General features: G+C 41.6%; 1 protein-coding gene across 4 annotated transcripts; it reads right to left on the bottom strand.

The window, feature by feature from the left end:
* Positions 1-967: 967 nt before the first annotated feature.
* ccdc18 (coiled-coil domain containing 18) lies at positions 968-16383 on the bottom strand. 4 transcript variants are annotated; one of them, XM_084913192.1, is made up of 25 exons: positions 15920-16383; positions 15672-15790; positions 15230-15394; positions 14903-15009; positions 13223-13351; positions 12988-13084; positions 12772-12893; positions 12337-12616; positions 12086-12173; positions 11378-11595; positions 10996-11106; positions 10774-10905; positions 10484-10618; positions 10255-10332; positions 10025-10141; positions 9763-9930; positions 9121-9263; positions 7796-7959; positions 7474-7687; positions 7247-7346; positions 6997-7134; positions 4394-4522; positions 3721-3858; positions 2471-2914; positions 968-2372 (listed from the first exon to the last, which is right to left on the bottom strand). In XM_084913192.1, the coding sequence occupies exons 3-25, from the start codon at positions 15362-15364 to the stop codon at positions 1620-1622; spliced, it is 4140 nt and encodes a 1379-aa protein (XP_084769318.1). In that variant the 5' UTR covers positions 15365-15394; positions 15672-15790; positions 15920-16383; the 3' UTR covers positions 968-1619. The 4 variants fall into 4 exon arrangements, with proteins under 4 accessions (XP_084769318.1, XP_084769317.1, XP_084769316.1 ...); XM_084913191.1 differs by having other exon boundaries at positions 15699-15790; XM_084913190.1 differs by having other exon boundaries at positions 15230-15790.
* Between the last annotated feature and the right edge of the window lie 1548 nt (positions 16384-17931).

Here is a 17931-nt window from a genome sequence, read left to right as displayed (position 1 = left end):
CCATAATCCATAGGGTTTAATATGATGTCAGCTCAATCTTTGCAACTATAATAGTTTGAACTCCCCTGGGAAGCGTTGGGAACATGAAATTGTCCAAAATGTCTTGGTATGCTGAACCAGTTCCTTCCACTGGAACTAAGGGCCTGACCCCAACTCCTGAAAAACAATCCCCCCTCCACCAAACTTTACACTTGGCACAATGCAGCCTGACAAGGACCGTTTCCCTGGTAACCGACAAACCCGGACTCATCCATCAGATGAGTTAATTCATCACTTCACAGAGCACGTCTCCACTGCTCTGGAGTCCAGTGGCAGCGTGCTTTACACCTCTGCAACACTTTGCATTGTGCTCGGCGATGTAAGGCGTAGATGAAGCTTCTCGACCATCGAAACTCATTCCGCGAAGCTCACTACACTCTGTTCTTGTGCTTTCGAGGTCTGTAGCGATTAACTAGTGAAAGATGGTGACCTCTGTGCCTCAGCATTTGCTGGCCCTGTTCTGTGATTTCACTTGGACTACCAATTTGAGGCTGGGCAGCTGTCATTCCCAGTGACTTTCCCTTTCACTTGTTGCACAGGTGGCATCCTATCATGGTACCACGCTGTAATTAACTGAGCTCCTGAGAGTGTCCCACAAATGTTTGTAGGAGTCTGCATGCATGGAGGCTGAATTTTATATACCTGAATTCAGCGATTTTGATTGTAAATTGGTAAAAGCTGATCCCAAAACTCAATGAAGGCTGATCGTTGCTCCAGTTTATGTTACGTAACCACAGAAGTGCAAAAGGCAGTTTAACCAGCTTGAGCCCCACCCTCGCTCAAATCAGTCTGAGCCAGAAATTGTTCTCTTCTGGACACAAAACAAGCAGTTGCTCTGGTAACATGACCCCACAGTCACCAACTACATGGGAATAAGCAAACAAAACCAGCTCTCAGAAGAATAACTGAGAATCACAAAGTGTTTTATATAAAACTCTTTAATCAAATTAGCTTATTTAAGAACACATAAATATTGGTTATAATAAAAAATACATGAAACAAGAATGCTACAATTTGGAATAAAACATCACAGTGGATTATTTACAGTCTGCTATAGCAGTGGTCATCTTAATAATAATGTTGATGAATGCAGAAACCTATTTAAACAACAGAAATGCAAAACGACTCTCCTCCTCTCTGACGTCCCTCTAAAAACAAAAATTAACATCCATCATTAGCACCTTCTCTCTATAAAGCCTCCTCCAGTGTCTATGTTTCATGACCTGTGATGACCTGTTAGTAATAGTGATGTTGTCCTGAATAAAACTGTAATTTCCTGTAACAGAGCAGATAATTCTGGGACACAGGTTTCATTTCATCACGGCTTTTCAGTGGTCTTTGATCGCTTGGTAAAAAGTGTGATGTGAACCAATCAGGGCTCAGTGACATTTAAATGTAAATGTGACGACAGCTGGGAGGCCGTTTGTTTTTGCTGCCCGCACCACCCCTTGAACCCATCGAGCAAAACCGAGCAAATGATGCAAAAAAAAGAAGTGAAATTTTGCAGGAACTGTGCATGTTGGTGAGTGTAAATGACCAACTAACTCACCGTTAAATGAGTGTTTTAACCTGAGGCTGTGTCATGTATGTGGTAGGTTTATGGATCTCCATAAAGAAGGATCTTCCTGCATGGCCAGTGTCTGATTGACAAACTTCAGCATGCCTGTCAGTGAACTCATATCAGCCTGTTCCTCCTGACCCACCAGAGTGCTCACAGACTCCCTCCTCGAATCACTGAGCAGCTTGCCTTCATCCCTCTCCATCACGATGCCTTCCACGTCTGGATTTCTGTCACTTTCTCTGTCCACCATGTAAGTAAGTGGGTTGAAGGAGTTATCAGAGATTACTGTGGCATCTGAGGCACTGAGGCCCTGCCAGCTGTGGTCCACTGTGTCTGGTAAAGAGGAAATTGAGTGTGACAAGGACTCCCATGGTTGCTTACTCAAAGCCTCTCTCAGTGTGGCTTTTACGCTCTCAGGGAGGTCCAAGGAGGAGTCAATACTGCTGCTCTGCAGCCAGTCACACGTTTGTCGGCTCTCCGAGAGATGAAGAGCCGAGGTGGGTTTAAGGTTTGAGCGAGCAGAGGGCGATAAACACGTCTGTGCATGTGTTGGGGAGCTTAGGTGTGAGGAATGGGCATGAGGAGGAGAGCTGATAGTCGTCTGAAGCTTTTTGGGGGAGGATGCAGGGGAAGGAGCAGAGAGGCAGAGCTGGGGAGAGTCTGTGACTTTGTGCAGAGAAGAGATAGACGGGCTGTGATTGTACAGATGTTGTCGGTCTGCAGCTCGTCCCAAACTGGAGATCCTGGCCTGGAGACGAGCCACCTCAGACTCCTGCCAGAACAGGGGGAACATTAGCTTAAAAAAAAAAAACTATCGTAAAGAACTTACAACATGCAACTTTCATTATGCTGACTAAAAAAAAGCTCTACCTTGATGAGGAGGGAATCACTGGAGGTCTCCACGGACTTCTCGGAGGCATGGAGCTGACTCTGGAGCTGGGCAGCCTCGACTCTGGTTTGATTTAGCACAACAGTGAGATGCTCCAGCTGTGCCTGCAGACGACTGTTCTGGGCTCTAGTTTGCTCGTAAAGAGTCCTGCTCTGTTCCAGCTGAGTCTGGCTCTGAAGGAGCTGTGTCTGGCTCTGGTCTAACTGTGATTGGAGGTGAGTAGCTCGCTTCCAGGCGTGCTCAAGCTCCGTCTTAGTTTGGTCCAGCTGGGCTTTGGTCTGATCAAAGCGGACCCTGGCTTCTTCGAGCTGGGTCTGGCTCTGCTGAAGTTTAACAGTGAGCTGTTCCTGGGAGGAGCGCATTGTGGAGGAGATCTGCTCCGAGACTTTGAGGAGCTGACCTCGAGTCTCCTGAAGAGACTCCAGCTGGGAACAGAGGGAAAACAGACGCGTGAGAAAAGTGCTGCTTTTTTTTTTTTTTTTTTCCAATGACAGAAAGTTTAAAATAAATTAGTTAAATGGAACCTGACATATGAAATATAAATATGAGCATTATTGTTTGACTGCTTCATGATGTGGTTTTGATGTGTTCTCACACTAAACGTTGCAAAAGGACAAAGAAGGGAAACCAACATGTTCTCAGCTGTGCGTAACAGAGATGAAGTAACATGATACTATAAAATAAGGAAATCATATGACGTGTAAAAGTCAAACATAAATAAAAAAAGAGGAAAACAAATCAGACTGAAACAGGAACAATATTTAGGACAACAGAACATGAAAAACCACAAAGGCTGAAACACATTGACTCACGGACAGGAAGCTGACAGAAATAGTGCTGACCAAGAAGTTTGGGCTCTATTAGGATAAATCCACAATAAGTGTCTGAAATTTACTTCTCGACTCTCTGGAAAACTGAAGAGGTAGATAAAATCCAAATGTCACACAGATTATTTTAGAGGCCAAAATAATAGATTGGGCTTTGTGTCACATAAATTAAATTAAGTACATTTCATGGAATTCAAGATTTATTATTTAAGTTATTAGTTTTTATCTTTGGTGCAAACACATCAGGTGCACCATCAAGTGTTGTGGACCCTGAGTTAAATTAAAATCAGCAGATCTAAGGCAAACTCTACACGGCACACAACGTTGAGGTTTCCCATTAAAACAGTCTACAGTTAGTTTACTGTTAACAGTGCAGTGTGTCACCAGTCTTGAGACAACAGTACCTCTTTGCTATGCTGCTCCCTCTCCAGCTCCAGCTCCTGCTCTAAGCCGGTGACCATGCCCTGAAGCCTGGCCTCCGACTGCAGCCAGCACGCCTCCTTCAGAGTCAGCTCCTCCTCTACGGCACGCAGCTGGGCCTCCTGCACACACCCCACAGCCAAATTAATGATAGAAACAGATGTACAACATGAAGAAGAGGGTTTTTCCTGCATAAATATAATTTGGTCTGCCACCAAAGGAAAATCAGTGGCCTTTAATTCAGTCACTCATGAACTCCAGCATACTTTATAAATAGCAAGAAAGAAGAGGAAAACAAGTAGACCTCTGTTAAGTATGGTATATTGTTTTTAACAGAAGTTAAGGCAGGAGGCCTTAAGACCCCTGTTGTTTAATGCAAACCAATCATGCTTCACTCCCTGAAGGCTGATTCTGAACCAGGAGAAATCCTGTAATGTCATTAATTGCTTAATGAATTTCAATGATGCTTCCTGCTGATAGCAGTGAACACACTGAGCATGAGCATCAAGATTGCTCAGTGGCAGACTAGCGAGCTGCTCTCAGGTCTCACTAAGTGACAGTTTGAACACCCCCACCCAGCATTACCTTACACAGGGACATGCAGGCAAAGCTAATGGATCTAATATGATCAAGAAACAAACAGTGTTTTGACGATACCGTCTCTTTGGTCTGCAGCTTGGCGGCATCCAGCTCTCTGCTCAGACCCTCACAGTGACCCTGAGTTTCTTCAAGCTCTTTGAGAAGTTTCTGAAGTTTCTGCTGACATGCAAACAGCTCCTGAGACTCCTGACAACACAAACACACACACATATACAAAAAGACAAAGTTGTGGTCAAAAGTTTACATGCACTCATCATTGGCATGAATGTCGAATGACTGTACAGGACTCTAGACTAACTTTTTGCCACGGTTGCACCAGCACAAAATTTAGGTGCACCCTAATTTTTCAACCACATCGCTTAACACCGCAGTTTTACTGTCTATACTGACAATATTCATTTGTAAATGATTAACTAACAATCTTATCAACACAAAGTTCTTTATTTGGAGCACATTTCTACAAGAAAGATAAGTTACTGAAAAAGTGCTTGTGCTTAAAGTGCGTTGACACTCTTTGGCAATATTGTAGACAATGTTAAACTTAATCATCACATCGGCTTCCTCTGATGACGTGTTTGCTGCTGCCTGCCGCTGAAAGGCAGGCAGCACACAAAGGACGTACACACACAAACGTACACACAAAGGACTACGGGACAACTACAGGATCACGGCCATTCATAGAGGTCCCGCCCCTGACTATTTCTGATTGGGACACACGATAGGGTAATGATGAGTGTTAGTTGTTGATCACACGGACTTTCAGGGATATGGAGACTTGTTTTTCCTTTTACTGGAACAGCTGGTCGCACCGGTGCGACCAAGAATTTTTTTTAGTCGCACCATTGAAAAATTTGGTTGCATTTTGCGACCAAATGTCTGCTGTACAGCAGACATTCTTTAATAAAAAGTGAGCACACAAGTTTGAATTTTTTGTGGATTTTCTTTGATCCAAACTAGGTCTAATTACTAAGTATAAATACAGACTCAAATATATACTTTCATCCCAATTATTATGTGGTTAAATGCCCCCATGCTGCACTTTGACCAGACACTCTTGGCAGTAACCAGCAAGCTTCTGGCATAATACTGGGTGATTATTATTAACGCTTTTGGGCAAAATTGGTAGAGTTTATTGAAATTGAGGTTGGTTTCTTGGCACTGATCCAGCCTTTAAATATTGTCCACAATTTTTTTTAACAGGTTTTAGTTTGGGGGATGGGGAAGGCAAGCTCAATGCTAGCCCACTTTATCCATTTCAAAACCAGTTTTGATCTCAGTTTGGTATAATTGTCCTGTTGAAACATCCAGTTTTGTTCAAGTTTCGTCTGTCTAGCTGCTGATTCCTCCTTCTTCATTATTTCATTCACTTTGAGCAATGAACCAGTACCACAGGTGGAAAACAGCTCCACAGCATGATGCTACCACCACCATGCTTGAGAGATGGTACAGTGTTCTTAGGTATGAAAGCTCCAAGTTTACTCCTCCAAACATACTTCTTATCATTGTGGTCTCAATCTCTGTTTCTTCTGACTAGTAGGTATTTGACTTGTCTATGTGGGCAGCTGCAAATTTCAGTCGGGCTTGAAGGTGTGATGCTGAAGTTCCAGCAGTTTCCAGTTCATAGTAGGCATCAGCCTTGGTGGTTCCTGGGTTGTTCCTGAACATCCAAACCAATTTCCTCTCATCTGAGAGTGATGGTTTCGGTCTTCTTCCAGACCTTGACAAGTTTTAATAACTTATATTTACCTCCAATTGTTTGAACTGAATTAGCAGTTGTGTAGACCTTCTTAACTTGTGCAAATCTACAAAACTCCTTCTTAGATCTTCTCTGATTTACAATCCAATGAGTCCTGTCACACAAATCCATTTTATGCTGGACAAGAGAAGCTAGCAGAGGTCAATCATGATCATAATGAGAAGTTGATAGGCTTTGTTAAGTTCAAAGACAGGAACCACTTAATAAATATTTTAGTGAGTCTATGTATTTATTTGAGCCTGTGTGTATACGTTTGACCTTGTGTGGATTAGAGAAAATGGAAAATAAATTGAAACCTGTGCACCCGATTTTTGTTCTTTGAAGTCATTAAAGATGTATGCTGTATGATCACTCCATCCTGGAACCAGAGCAGTTCAAAAAAAATCATTAAAATCCCCAAATTACCATGGCTAGTGTATGTAAACTGTACATCAGCACAGTGTGTTATCTAAATCATACCAATCATGAGTTCATTTTCTAACTCTATAACTGACTCTAAACTAGATCTGTACATCTCTTCAGAGCAGCTGCTTCTGTTTACCCAGACTACAGCATGAAAATTAGATTTATGAAGTAACAACACAAAATAAATGCAAACATAAGGTACGCAAACATTCGTGGAACTGACTGTGTTTGATTAACATCTCATATTAAAGCTGCTCCATATCCAAATATCCTACAGTTTAATCTAGCTGCAAACAAGTTGATGAAACATGTAGCACAAAAAGACTGAACGATGCAAAAAGGGACGTAAACATCGTTCTGTTTTTTGTTTTCTTAGTGAGAAGAAGCACACAAAACATTGTCAGTTCATTCATTCTATTTTCCCATTCTTCTAATGCCGGTCCAACTGAAAAATATCCCTCAAGGCAAACCCAGTGACACACTTGCTCTGAGCTCTGACCTTCATGTTTCTGTCAGTGAGCTCCCTCTGTGCGTCCCTCAGCTCTCTCTCTCTGGTTTCCAGGCTCTGCTGCAGAGACTCCACCTTCCTCTCCAGCTCCTGCTTGTGCTCTTTGATGGCCACGTCCAGTTGGCCAAGCTGAACACAACAGGATGTCGAGAAAGAGGAAAATGATGAGTCACGGCAGCAAAATATGGTACGGATTAAATGAACTGTACATCAGCTATGGTTGTGTGCGTCTGGGATGTACCAGCTTTGCTCTCTGTTGGAGCTCCCCCTGTCTTTCCCTCAGGGCGTTGTCCATGTCTAAAACCTCGTGAGTTCTCTCCTCCAGCTCCCTTTGGGTCTCCCTGTAAAGTCATACACACAAATACTTACAGCATAAAAAGCCATTATTAAATGTTAAACAGCAAATTATTTTCTCTGGATAAATACACAAAAAAGATCTCATCTGAGCACATGACGCCATGCTCTCACCTCAGCTGGACAGTCAGTTTTTCCACTGAGGCTTGCCGCTCATCTGAAACCTTTTGGGTTTTCTGTAAAACATCCTTGAGTTCCTGTAGTTGCTTCAGAGTGTCAGCCAACTCGTTCTGCACCATCTGCAGCTGCCCCTCTAAGATTTCGACTTTCTGAGAACAGCTGCGCCGATCCGCCTCACTACGATTAAGCGCCTTCTCCAGATCCATAACTAGGAGGGTGAGAGGTTTGTTAAGTTGTGTTTGTGTTAATGCTCCTAGTATTTAAACAAGATAAAAGAATTCCACAAAAACCATGGAGAAAAACAAACACGTCTTACCAATGTCATTCTTGCTGATGAGTTGGCTCTTTATGTGCTGCAGGCTCTCCTCCATACAGCTGATCTGAGAAGTCTTAACACCGACATCCTTCCTCAGACGCTCCAGCTCTGACTCCTTGGACACTAGCTCCTCCCTGCACTTTTTCACCTCTAATGTGAGATGTCTGCAGACAAAAAAAAAACCCCACCAATTAAAAAAATAAAACAAACCATTATCTTGCAAGAAATTAGGCACACTTGCAGTTTTAAAATTTTGTACCTAGTGTTATGGAAAACTTGGGTCCACTTGCTACATTTGCAAAACCGTCTATCAAGAGCCTTGGTGTTAGTATTGACTCAGCTCTGACTTTGGATGCCCATATAAAATCTTTGGTTCGCTCCTGTTTTTATCACTTGAGAAACATTGCTAAGCTGAGTCCCATTGTATCGCGCTCCGAATTAGAAATTGTCATTCATGCATTTGTTTCATCTCGTCTGGACTATTGTAATTCTTTGTTTACTTGTTTATGTAAAGCCTCTTTGGAGCATCTGCAAGTTGTTCAGAACGCTGCTGCAAAGCTTCTGACCAAGTCCTCCAAGTTTTCCCATGTCACACCCCTGCTGATTCAGCTGCACTGGCTCCCCGTTAAATTCAGAATCCAGTTTAAGGTTTTGACCTTGACTTTCAGGGCTCTGCATGGACAAGCACCAACATATATAAGTGAACTTTTACATCCATACATTCCCAGCAGGTCCCTGAGGTCATGTGACCAGGGCTTGCTTGGTGTCCAACACACGAGGCTGAAAACAAAAGGCGACAAAGCTTTTGTAACTGTGGCCCCCAGATTGTGGAACTCTCTCCCTTTGAGCCTGAGATCTGTGGACTCAGTGGTCGCTTTTAAAAAACAGCTAAAAACTCATCTTTTTAAACTTGCTTTTGGTTGATTTTTATTTTTAGGTTTTAGCTTCTGTGAAGCACTTTGTGATTTTTATCTTGAAAGGTGCTATATAAATAAAGTTTTACTTACTTACTTATATAAGATTTAATTCAGCACAGCTGGAAAGATGTCCATGTCTTGGGAGTAGGAGACCCTCCAGAATTTTTAGAAACTGGCTCAGCAAATATTTCCTTTGATTTAAACTCTTAAAGTGCTTTTATTTTCTTGCTCCTTTTAAAATGAGAACTGTAATGAAACTTTAACAAACCTCCATACAAACTGCATTAAACAGCTACAAAAGCAAATGACTGTTACACCCATAATACCAAGATTTGCATTTTAAAAAGCAAACATGGTTCTTATAACTAAAACTAGAGCTGTAGTTTCTCTTATTTTAGCTGTGCTCACCTCACAGACTCTGAGAGCAGTTCATTCTGCTGGTTTATCTCCCGCAGCTTCTTCTCCTTCACCTGATTATCTTCCTGTCTCTTGCTTAATTCTTCCTGCAGAGACACTCGGGCTCGTTCCAGCTGCTGCTCCAGACCCGACACCTGCAGGCAGAGAGTACCAACAACAACATACACTTTGATTTAAATTATTGTTATTCCAATAAAAATAAACAGCAAACTGTTACAATTTTACAAGCCGTATAAATCAGGAGACACATCAGAAAAGATACTTAAAAATAAAAGCTGTCAATGAAACGTGTCTAAGAAAAGGTCTGAATATTCGGGTACAGTCACTTTTCTGTGTGTTCTGAAGCTGTGTAATCTTTAGCATTTTCCATACATTCAACTAAAACTATGACAATAACTCTTTTTTCTAAACAGTCTCCGAGCAGCAAAAAGGCTAAAGATACAAAACTTTACGTGCATTTTTCCAAACCTGCACTATGGGATGCTGTATTGAAGCCACATTAATGATTAAGAGAAAAAAAAACGTACCACTTATAAATACAAACCATAAATTACAATAAAACAAGTATGCAAAATGCATTTTTCCCCAAGTTTACCTTCTAAGTGAGAAGGTTTTTGCTCCGTCTTAGCTCACCTGCCTGTGCAGCTGGCTTTGGCTCTCCTCCAGCTCAGAAACTCGAGCGCTGCTCTCTGTGAGCATGGTCTGCTGCTGCTGGAGAGAAAGCTGCAGCTGCAGGTTCTCCTCACTGGAGCTCTGACAAACCAGAGTGGTGCTGTGAAGCTTCTCCTGCAGAGAGGACACCTAAAAAGTAGGGAAGGAGTGGAGAACATGTGCCTCAGAAGTGGGTTTTGGATGAATTTGCATGAGTTTTCCTGCATTGTTACCAACACTGTACCTTCTCCTTGTTCCTCTCCAGCTCGGTCTCGTAGTTCTTCTTCATCTCTTCCATCTGCTGCAGGTATGAGTTCATCTCTTTTCTGCATGTTGACAGAGACGACTGCAGCTCACACACCTGGTGTAGAAACATATTGGTAACTGCAGTTGTTGATGTGGTTTGATTCCTGGCTTGTTCTAGAAGTTCATGTCCAGTAAACCAAATCTGTTATCAGTGTTATTTGTACACACCTTGGCTGCAGAGCGAGCTGCCTGCTCTTTGAAACTCTGGAGAAACTCCTCGTTCTGTCTGACTTCCACCTGCTTCTCCTGAAAATAATATAATTTCAGGTTTTTCATTCATAAACAGCATATGTACTGTAATGCATGTCTATTAAATGGTTCTCCGACTTCTACTGTCTACATGTCTTCTTCTGAAACAGAGGATGCATTTGTGGTCTTATGCTACAAGTGTTCTGACCTGTGTGAGCTGATCTAGAGAGTTCTGCAGCAACAGAGCTGTTCTCTGAGCCTCGTCTCGCTCCCTCTGGAGGGAACTCAACTCCTGCTCCATCTCTGCCACCCGAGGCTGAACCTCTTCCAGAGACAACTGCAGCTGCAGGAGACAGAAAATAATCTTACTACAAGGAATATTACAGTGCAGATTATCTCCATCTTTCCTCTTCTTTACCCTTTGGTTGCAGCACATTTAATATTACGCAGTATGATTAAATTCATAATACAGAGGTAAAAGACAAAGCTGTAGATCACCATTTGTATTCTTTGTTGCTGCTCTGTGAATTGGTGAGAATGAGACTGCTGACACTTTTCCAGAGACTGCTGATACTCTCGTTGCTTTTTGGTCAGCAGTGACTGGTAATGCTGGACGCTGCTGGTCTTCTCCTTTAATCAAAATGAAAAAAAGAACCAAAGTGTGATTTGCCGTTGACTTTCTAAAAGTAGAAAAACTACATTTGAATCATAACCGCGTACCTGTAATTGAGTCTCCAGCTCAGTGTTTTTCAGTGCAGCCAGACTGTAGGCTGAAGTCTTCTCCTGTAACTGCTTTTCCAGTGCGGCAACTCGTGCCTTTTTCTTCTTTAACTGAGTTCAACAGAGACAGTTAATCTGTAAGTAACAGTCATGACTTTTGAAACTTGGAACAAAAGCTTACTGAGCTATAAAACTCGCTGTACACTTTACAATCTAGTGATTTATTACCTAAAATACTATACTATAAAATACTATACTGTACCCTTTGGTACATTTGGCTTGAGTTGTTCCAATAAAAAAATCAGTAAGTAGAAATAATACTGTATGTGCTACACTGCTGTTAGCACTGGTGTGTGTGGAAACATAAGAAAAAGTGTGTTACCTCTTTCTCTGTGTCTGTGGCTTGTTTGAGTTTGTCCAGCAGCTCTGTGTGGAGGCTCTGGTAGTGGGAGGCTCTCTGGGCCATGGAGCTCTGCAGGGAGGAGATTTCCTCCTGGGCCCTGCTCAGACGATCCTGAAACCGCTCGATCAGGTTGCTCTGTTTCAGCCGCTCAGCTTCCTTTGACTGCAGCACTCGTGTGAGCTGCTGGTAGCCCTCACCTGCCGGGATTAACAGAGAGGACTGCAGTCGATGCATTTTTCTTTTTTCTGTTTTTTTAAGCATTTTTATGGATAGATAAATATTGGAATTTATTTTTAGCTTTACATTCCTTTTAAAACATCAAATCATTAACTAGTTCATAATTTATTCATTATACTTTGTTTTTAGTCACTCCCTTTAAGGGTTCACCACAGAGGATCGTCTGGCTCCATCTTATCCTAAACCCTAGCATCCTCTCCTCTCTGCATGTCCTCCTTCACTACACCCACAAGCTTTACTCTTTTTATTTTTTAGATTAAATAATTTCAGAGGCTGGTTTTAAACTCTTGCATCTTTAAACTACATACACGAAGTGCAAAGAAGAATGCAGAACAAATCTTTCTCTCAAATAAACTGTTAGTAATCAACAAATAATTTCCCTTTCAGTTTGAAAAAAAGAAGATGAAGAGTATGTTGCAAGTATGAACTGATTAATCTGATTGAGCCTACCTGGCTTTAGCGTCATCAGGTGTGCAGCTCCCGTATAGTCCACTGGGGGCAACATGCAAGGACTGGCACAGATTTGCCCCAAAGTACCCTTTAAGAAAAAAAAAAGTGTGACAACAGTAACCATGTCTTTGTTTTGCAAGATCAGCCATAAAGGGCGGCTTGTTTTGAGGAAGCAAATAAAATAATTACGTAGCACAACCTTGATTCAAAAACTGGGTAAGAACACAAACGACACACAGACGTCTCCCCACCTCTCGCAGATGCAGCAGGGACAGTATGGCCTCCAAGCTGGCCAGCTCTGTCTGGCTCTGCTGAGCCTCTTTCTGGCTCTGGGCGACCTTCTGCTCCTGGCTGTGGGTCACAGCCCGCAGGTCTTCCAGTTCCCTCCGCAAAGAGGCCACATCCCTGCACTCTGCACCTCGCTCCATAAGCTGCCGCTCCAGGTGCGAAGCTTTATGTCCAGCCTCTTCGATTTGGGCTTGGAGGCTAGCGGCCGCAGCCTTAAACTGTTTCACCTCCTCCGTCAGCTGACTGCGAGATAGACGAGGAGAAACGATGCAGATTAAACATGCTATGCAAGCACACAGAAATTTCCTTATAAAAGACAAAATCATCCCTTTTATGATTATTAGAAATCCTGCAAGCAATCAAAGAACTACATAACGATGCAGTTAAATTAAAAGTACCTAATTGTCTGTCTGTGTTCTGCCTTCTGTCTCTCCAGCTCAGTGCACTTCATCTCCAGCTCCTCTTTCTCTCGGTCACACTCTATGCGACTTTCTTTTAGTTTGTTTTCACTCTCTATCACCTGAAAGCCACAAACCAAAACATATTTCTGATGTTAACATGCAAGTAAAACTGTGTTTTTTAGTTTAAATCAATCAATATTTCAATAAACACACCCTTTTAAGCTTAATGGAAATTGTAGCCTTATAATCTTTGAAGGCTTCTTTGAGCTTCTCTGCATTTTCAAGTGCTTGATTCCTCTGTTGCTCTGCCCTGCAAGCCATGGTGTTGCACATGCGTTAGTAAAATGCAGTAAATAATTCAACTAAACATAAGACTTTTATTTTCACTCATATTTTAAACTGTACTGATTGAAATCATGAGCAGAGCTGAGCCTGGATATAAGCCCACCGTTTTCCTAACGCCGTCTTGTTTTCCAGCTCCTCCCTGAGTGTGCTCAGCTCTTCAGTAAGAGTCGCTACCACAATGTCGCTGTGAGCTGCAGCTTCCTGACAACACTCTGCCCTCAGCTCTGCTGCCCTGGGAAACACAGACAATACAGGTTATGCTATTAATGCCAAAATTAAAGGCACAGTTTCAAGAAACAAAAGGCAAACGCAATAAGTAAATCTTGAAAAGCTCGAATAAAGAGCCACATTTCCACCCAGAGTGAACTTGTTCTTTTGGGGACCTTTTTTAAGAAACTGAAAGGTTCCAGCTTGACTTACTAAAAAGTAAATAGAAACAGAATGCAATGATTTGCATACTTGTAAACCCATATTCTATTTTATTAACAATAAAAAACAAATTACATGTTTAAACTGAGAAAATCTACATATTTGAGAAAAATATTAACTCATTTTGAATTTGATGGCAGCAGTATGTCTAAAAAAAAACTTGGGACATGGTCATGTGTACAGTGTTGCCAACTCCTCAGTAAGGAAAATCGCTATTGGCTGTCCTAAAAGTCGCTAGAAGTCGCCAAATGACATCATCGCCTAATTTGCATAATTGGTCATGCTAATGTAATTGTAACCTACGCTGTTGGAGAGAGAAATAACATCGTGGAAGACACATAAAGTGAGTAAAAAAACGTCCTAAATGCAGTTAGAATTTATTTAGAACTACAAATTAAATTTCTTTTAGCAATTATTGTTTTTTAATGTCACAATTCCAACCCTGCTCCTTTATCCAGGCCTGGACCAGCAAAAAGTCGTCATAAATAAGTCTCCAATAATACCAGAGAAAGTCGCCAGATTTGTCGCTAGTCGCTTTTTAGAAGAAAAGTCGCTAAGGGGGTCTGAAAACTCCCTAAATATAGCGACAAAGTCGCTAAGTTGGCAACACTGCATGTGTACCACTGTGTAACAACCCCCTTCTTTAACAACAGTCTGGAAACATCTGGAAACTGAGGAGACCAGCTGGACTTTTGGGAGAGGAATGTTGTCCTGTTTGTTCTCATCTTTGCCTGTTCCAATTTGTTCTAGTTTTCATTTCATGATGCTCCAAATGTCTCCTGAAATATGCAAGGCCTTCCCTTCTAGATGGGAGCATATGTTGCTCTACAACCTGTATATACACCTTTCAGCACTGACGGTGCCTTTCCAGATGTGCAAGCTGTTAATTTCACAGTCTCTGATCCACCTCCATGCATTCAAAGATGCCTTTTGATGGCTTTACCTGACCACAAACAGTTTTCCACTTTTTGTTAGTCCATTTGATGAAATATTCGCAGTCTCACAACTTTACATTAAGGAACATTATTCTGAAATTCCTCCACAATTTGTAGATTATGTTTTTGTTTTGTTTTTTTCAGACTGGTGAACCTCAGCCTCTCTTTTTATGCCCAATCATGTTACACACCTGCTCCCAACTAAACTGATTGTATGTTACTCCAGCTGTTTCTTTTCAGTACCACTTACTTTTCCACCCATTTGTTGCACGCATTCCAAATTTTTTCAGATGTGCTGCTGCCATCAAATTCAAAATGAGCTAATATTTTTCATAAAAATCACTTTAAATGCTTGAGCTATGTTTTTTTATGTTCTGTTAAGAATAAAAACCTTGTGGATATTTCAGTCAATGACATACTTAAGTTCTTTGGCCTGAGCCTCCAGCTCCACTTCAAGCTGACGAATCTGTTCACTCATGACCACCACATTGTTGTGAACCCCAGCCCTAGGGCCCCTGAGGTAGACCTGCAAACGAACACAGATAACCCATGTATACACTTTCTGCTAGTTATTACGGGAGACTTGTCATATCATATTTGACATTTCAAGGAAAAATCCACTGAAATCTAACACTAATCTAACACTGCATTCATCTGCAGCAGACTAACCCACAGTCTTTAAAGATTTAACAAGCTCCACTTAAAAAAATTAAATTAAATTAAAAATCACATGTGTAATATCATACCTGAGACTTGGAGGTAGCCATTTCATACTGCATTGCATCCAGGTCACTGATGAGCTGCTCATCCTGCAGAGTCAGACAGGCGTTTTCCTGCCGCACACAGCCAACCTTCTTCCTCGAAGCAGAAATGGACTCCATCTCTATGGAACAAGTGTTGAATGAGGCATGCTACAAACAAAGGCATAACACAGGAGTGGATGAGAAACGTTAATTTTTTTTACCCTAGAGCTGCTATGTAACACCAGATCTGCTCATTTTTTGAACAACTTACTCAGTTTTACGTGTACAGAAAATATAGACCACTAACCAGCCCACACCTGGGTAGTCACCCTTTATGCAAACAAAACTAGCCCACCAAAATAGTTTCTCTCATTTATGCCTGAGGGAACAATTACCGAATTCATTTCTTAGTGTTTCACTCACAAATAACTCCATTGCCCTTTACCTTTGACTTGGAGGAGGTTGGACCTACCAGCAACAATCCGTCTCTCAGCCGTCCCACAAGATATTATAACATCAGGCAGCCAGGACTGAACCTGTTCATCACCACGGCCATCTGACTGACTGTAGACCAGCGAGAGGAAACCAAGAGAAGGGGGTGGACGGCTCGAAAACAGAATCATACTACATATTTGCAGAAGGTTTCTGTTGCAAAAAACACCAGCTACAGGTTGGGTCTCTGTGATTACTCACCTCAGCTTCTGTGTAGGCTGAGCTCCCTCAAACCGATTAGCTCTTTGATGTCAAACATCAGACTATTACCGGGTGCATATTTAGCTTTCCGGCGCTGAAGCAACATTTACCGCTTGTGTGAACGGTTGAAAAGCTCCAGAAGACCTTTAACTTCATCAGCATGTGGCTATGTTTTAAGTATCCGAGGCTACACCAGCACAACTACGCTCGCTAAATGTAAACAGTGTTGCTCGATGGATCAACAGGTGGCTAACTCCTCAACCTTATCACTGTTTTCACAGCAAAAAGCCACCAAACGACCCACAGGCAGCATTAACCTTTTAACTAAAAATTTACTTTTAATTGTTCTTACGCTATAAAAGCATAACATACGCATTTATCGTTTCTACTGTGACAAATCTTTACATGTTACCCAATGCAGTTGCAATGAAGGAGAAGGTATCCAAAACAGTTTGTAATTCCTAGTCTCCGCCTACAACTAACAACCAACCTCGCTATTGGGTAACACTGAGTTGCCTGTGAATTGATTGGTGAAGAGGGATAGCCGCGAACAACGGCGCGTGTGGTGTGCCAAAAAGTGATTGTCTGCCAAAAACTGATTTCCAATGTTTCTGTGTAATTTTTATGTGTAATATCTTTACGTATGTTCGTAAATAGACTTCGGTGAACAGGGTTTACAAAGGGGTTATATATAGAATTAGTTGAATATAGTTGTATCTTTACAACTCTGTGTATTGTACTTACATTATAACCAATCCGGTCCTTCATCCCCACTTAAAATATTTTTACAGAACCATTGTAATATTTGCTGCCATTTCTGCTGTCCTCTTGGCGAGCTTACTCTTACAAAAGATATTTTTAATGTTAATGAGTTGTTTTTTTGTTTTGTTTTTTAACTGCATAAATAAAGGTTATTTAAAAGTCACTGCCAAAAACTGATTTCTACCTTTTGACTTCTACCTTGTTACACGAATGTTGTTTGTGGCTCAAGATGACTTTATGTCATCCATAAGGGATGCATTTGACATATGTTTAACATATTATAGCCCAACAAGTTACTTATAGCAGTTTAAATACGAGCAATCAGTTTTTGGCAAATACCGGAAATCAGTTTTTGGCAGACAATCACTTTTTGCCACAACACCTGTAAAGAGTCAGTCAGTGTGTGGAGGATAAAAAGTGTTACAGTAATGGCACCAAATAATTTAAATAATCATTAATATTTGTTAAATAAAAATAATATTTTTATCATATCAACTGTATTCAAATGTTCGGTTAAAATTAAATAATCAGTAAATATATTGATTAAAGTTGGAGCAGGAGGTGGCAGAGCTGAAGATGCTAAGAATATAATTGGGAGTAGACAGGATGGACAAGATTAGAAACAGAACAGACCAGACAGCTCAGGTCGAGTAATTTCATGAGATGGTTTACACGTGCAGAGGAGCAATAGTGGATATATTTGACCAAAGAGGCAGGGGGGAAAGAGAAAGACATCAGAGACGGTTGATGGATGTTGTGAATGAGGACATGCAGATGATTAGTGTGACAGAGGAGCATGATGGTGATAGGATGGGATGATCCATATATATATATAAAGATTAAGTTTTGGGGCTTTTTTACAATCTCATAAGGAGAGAGGTACTGTTCGACCGCCTCCCACCTCCCGCCCCTTGGCAGCCCCACTGTGGCCTCTCCTTTTGACAGGAAATGCCAACAGAGCAGGCATGAATGTTGCCTGATTGGACATACACAACTCACAAGTTCCTGGCTCTCACGGCTCCTGTGCAGCGGGTTTCCATCGTGGGTTGCACTGAGGACAGGGGACTGTGCCTCACTGCCCTCCACTTCTCGGAGAAACCCTTCTACAAAACAGTCGAGCCAGGAACTTTTTTATATATATTTTTTTATTGAAATTTTCTGTTGTACAATACAAGCAAATGTTTGAACACCCTCACATTCACACACCCATCCATACATCAAACCTGCCTACATTATATTCAAATGTAGAA

Source organism: Perissodus microlepis, chromosome 18, assembly GCF_051167445.1.
Source record: "Perissodus microlepis isolate ML-2025 ecotype Zambia chromosome 18, ASM5116744v1, whole genome shotgun sequence".
Classification (NCBI taxonomy): domain Eukaryota; kingdom Metazoa; phylum Chordata; class Actinopteri; order Cichliformes; family Cichlidae; genus Perissodus; species Perissodus microlepis.
Note: the sequence above shows the minus strand (reverse complement) of the source record. Positions and strands in the feature narration are given on the sequence as shown.

What these genes read in the sequence shown, in the direction of transcription:
- ccdc18 (XM_084913189.1), bottom strand. Translation starts at nt 15,849, where the DNA reads ATGATTCTGTTTTCGAGCCGTCCACCCCCTTCTCTTGGTTTCCTCTCG. An exon ending in AAGACGGCGTTAGGAAAACG is followed by an intron (nt 13,085 to 13,222) that starts GTGGGCTTATAT and finishes CATGGCTTGCAG; the next exon opens with GGCAGAGCAACAGAGGAATC. An exon ending in AGCAACAAAGAATACAAATG is followed by an intron (nt 10,619 to 10,773) that starts GTGATCTACAGC and finishes TGTCTCCTGCAG; the next exon opens with CTGCAGTTGTCTCTGGAAGA.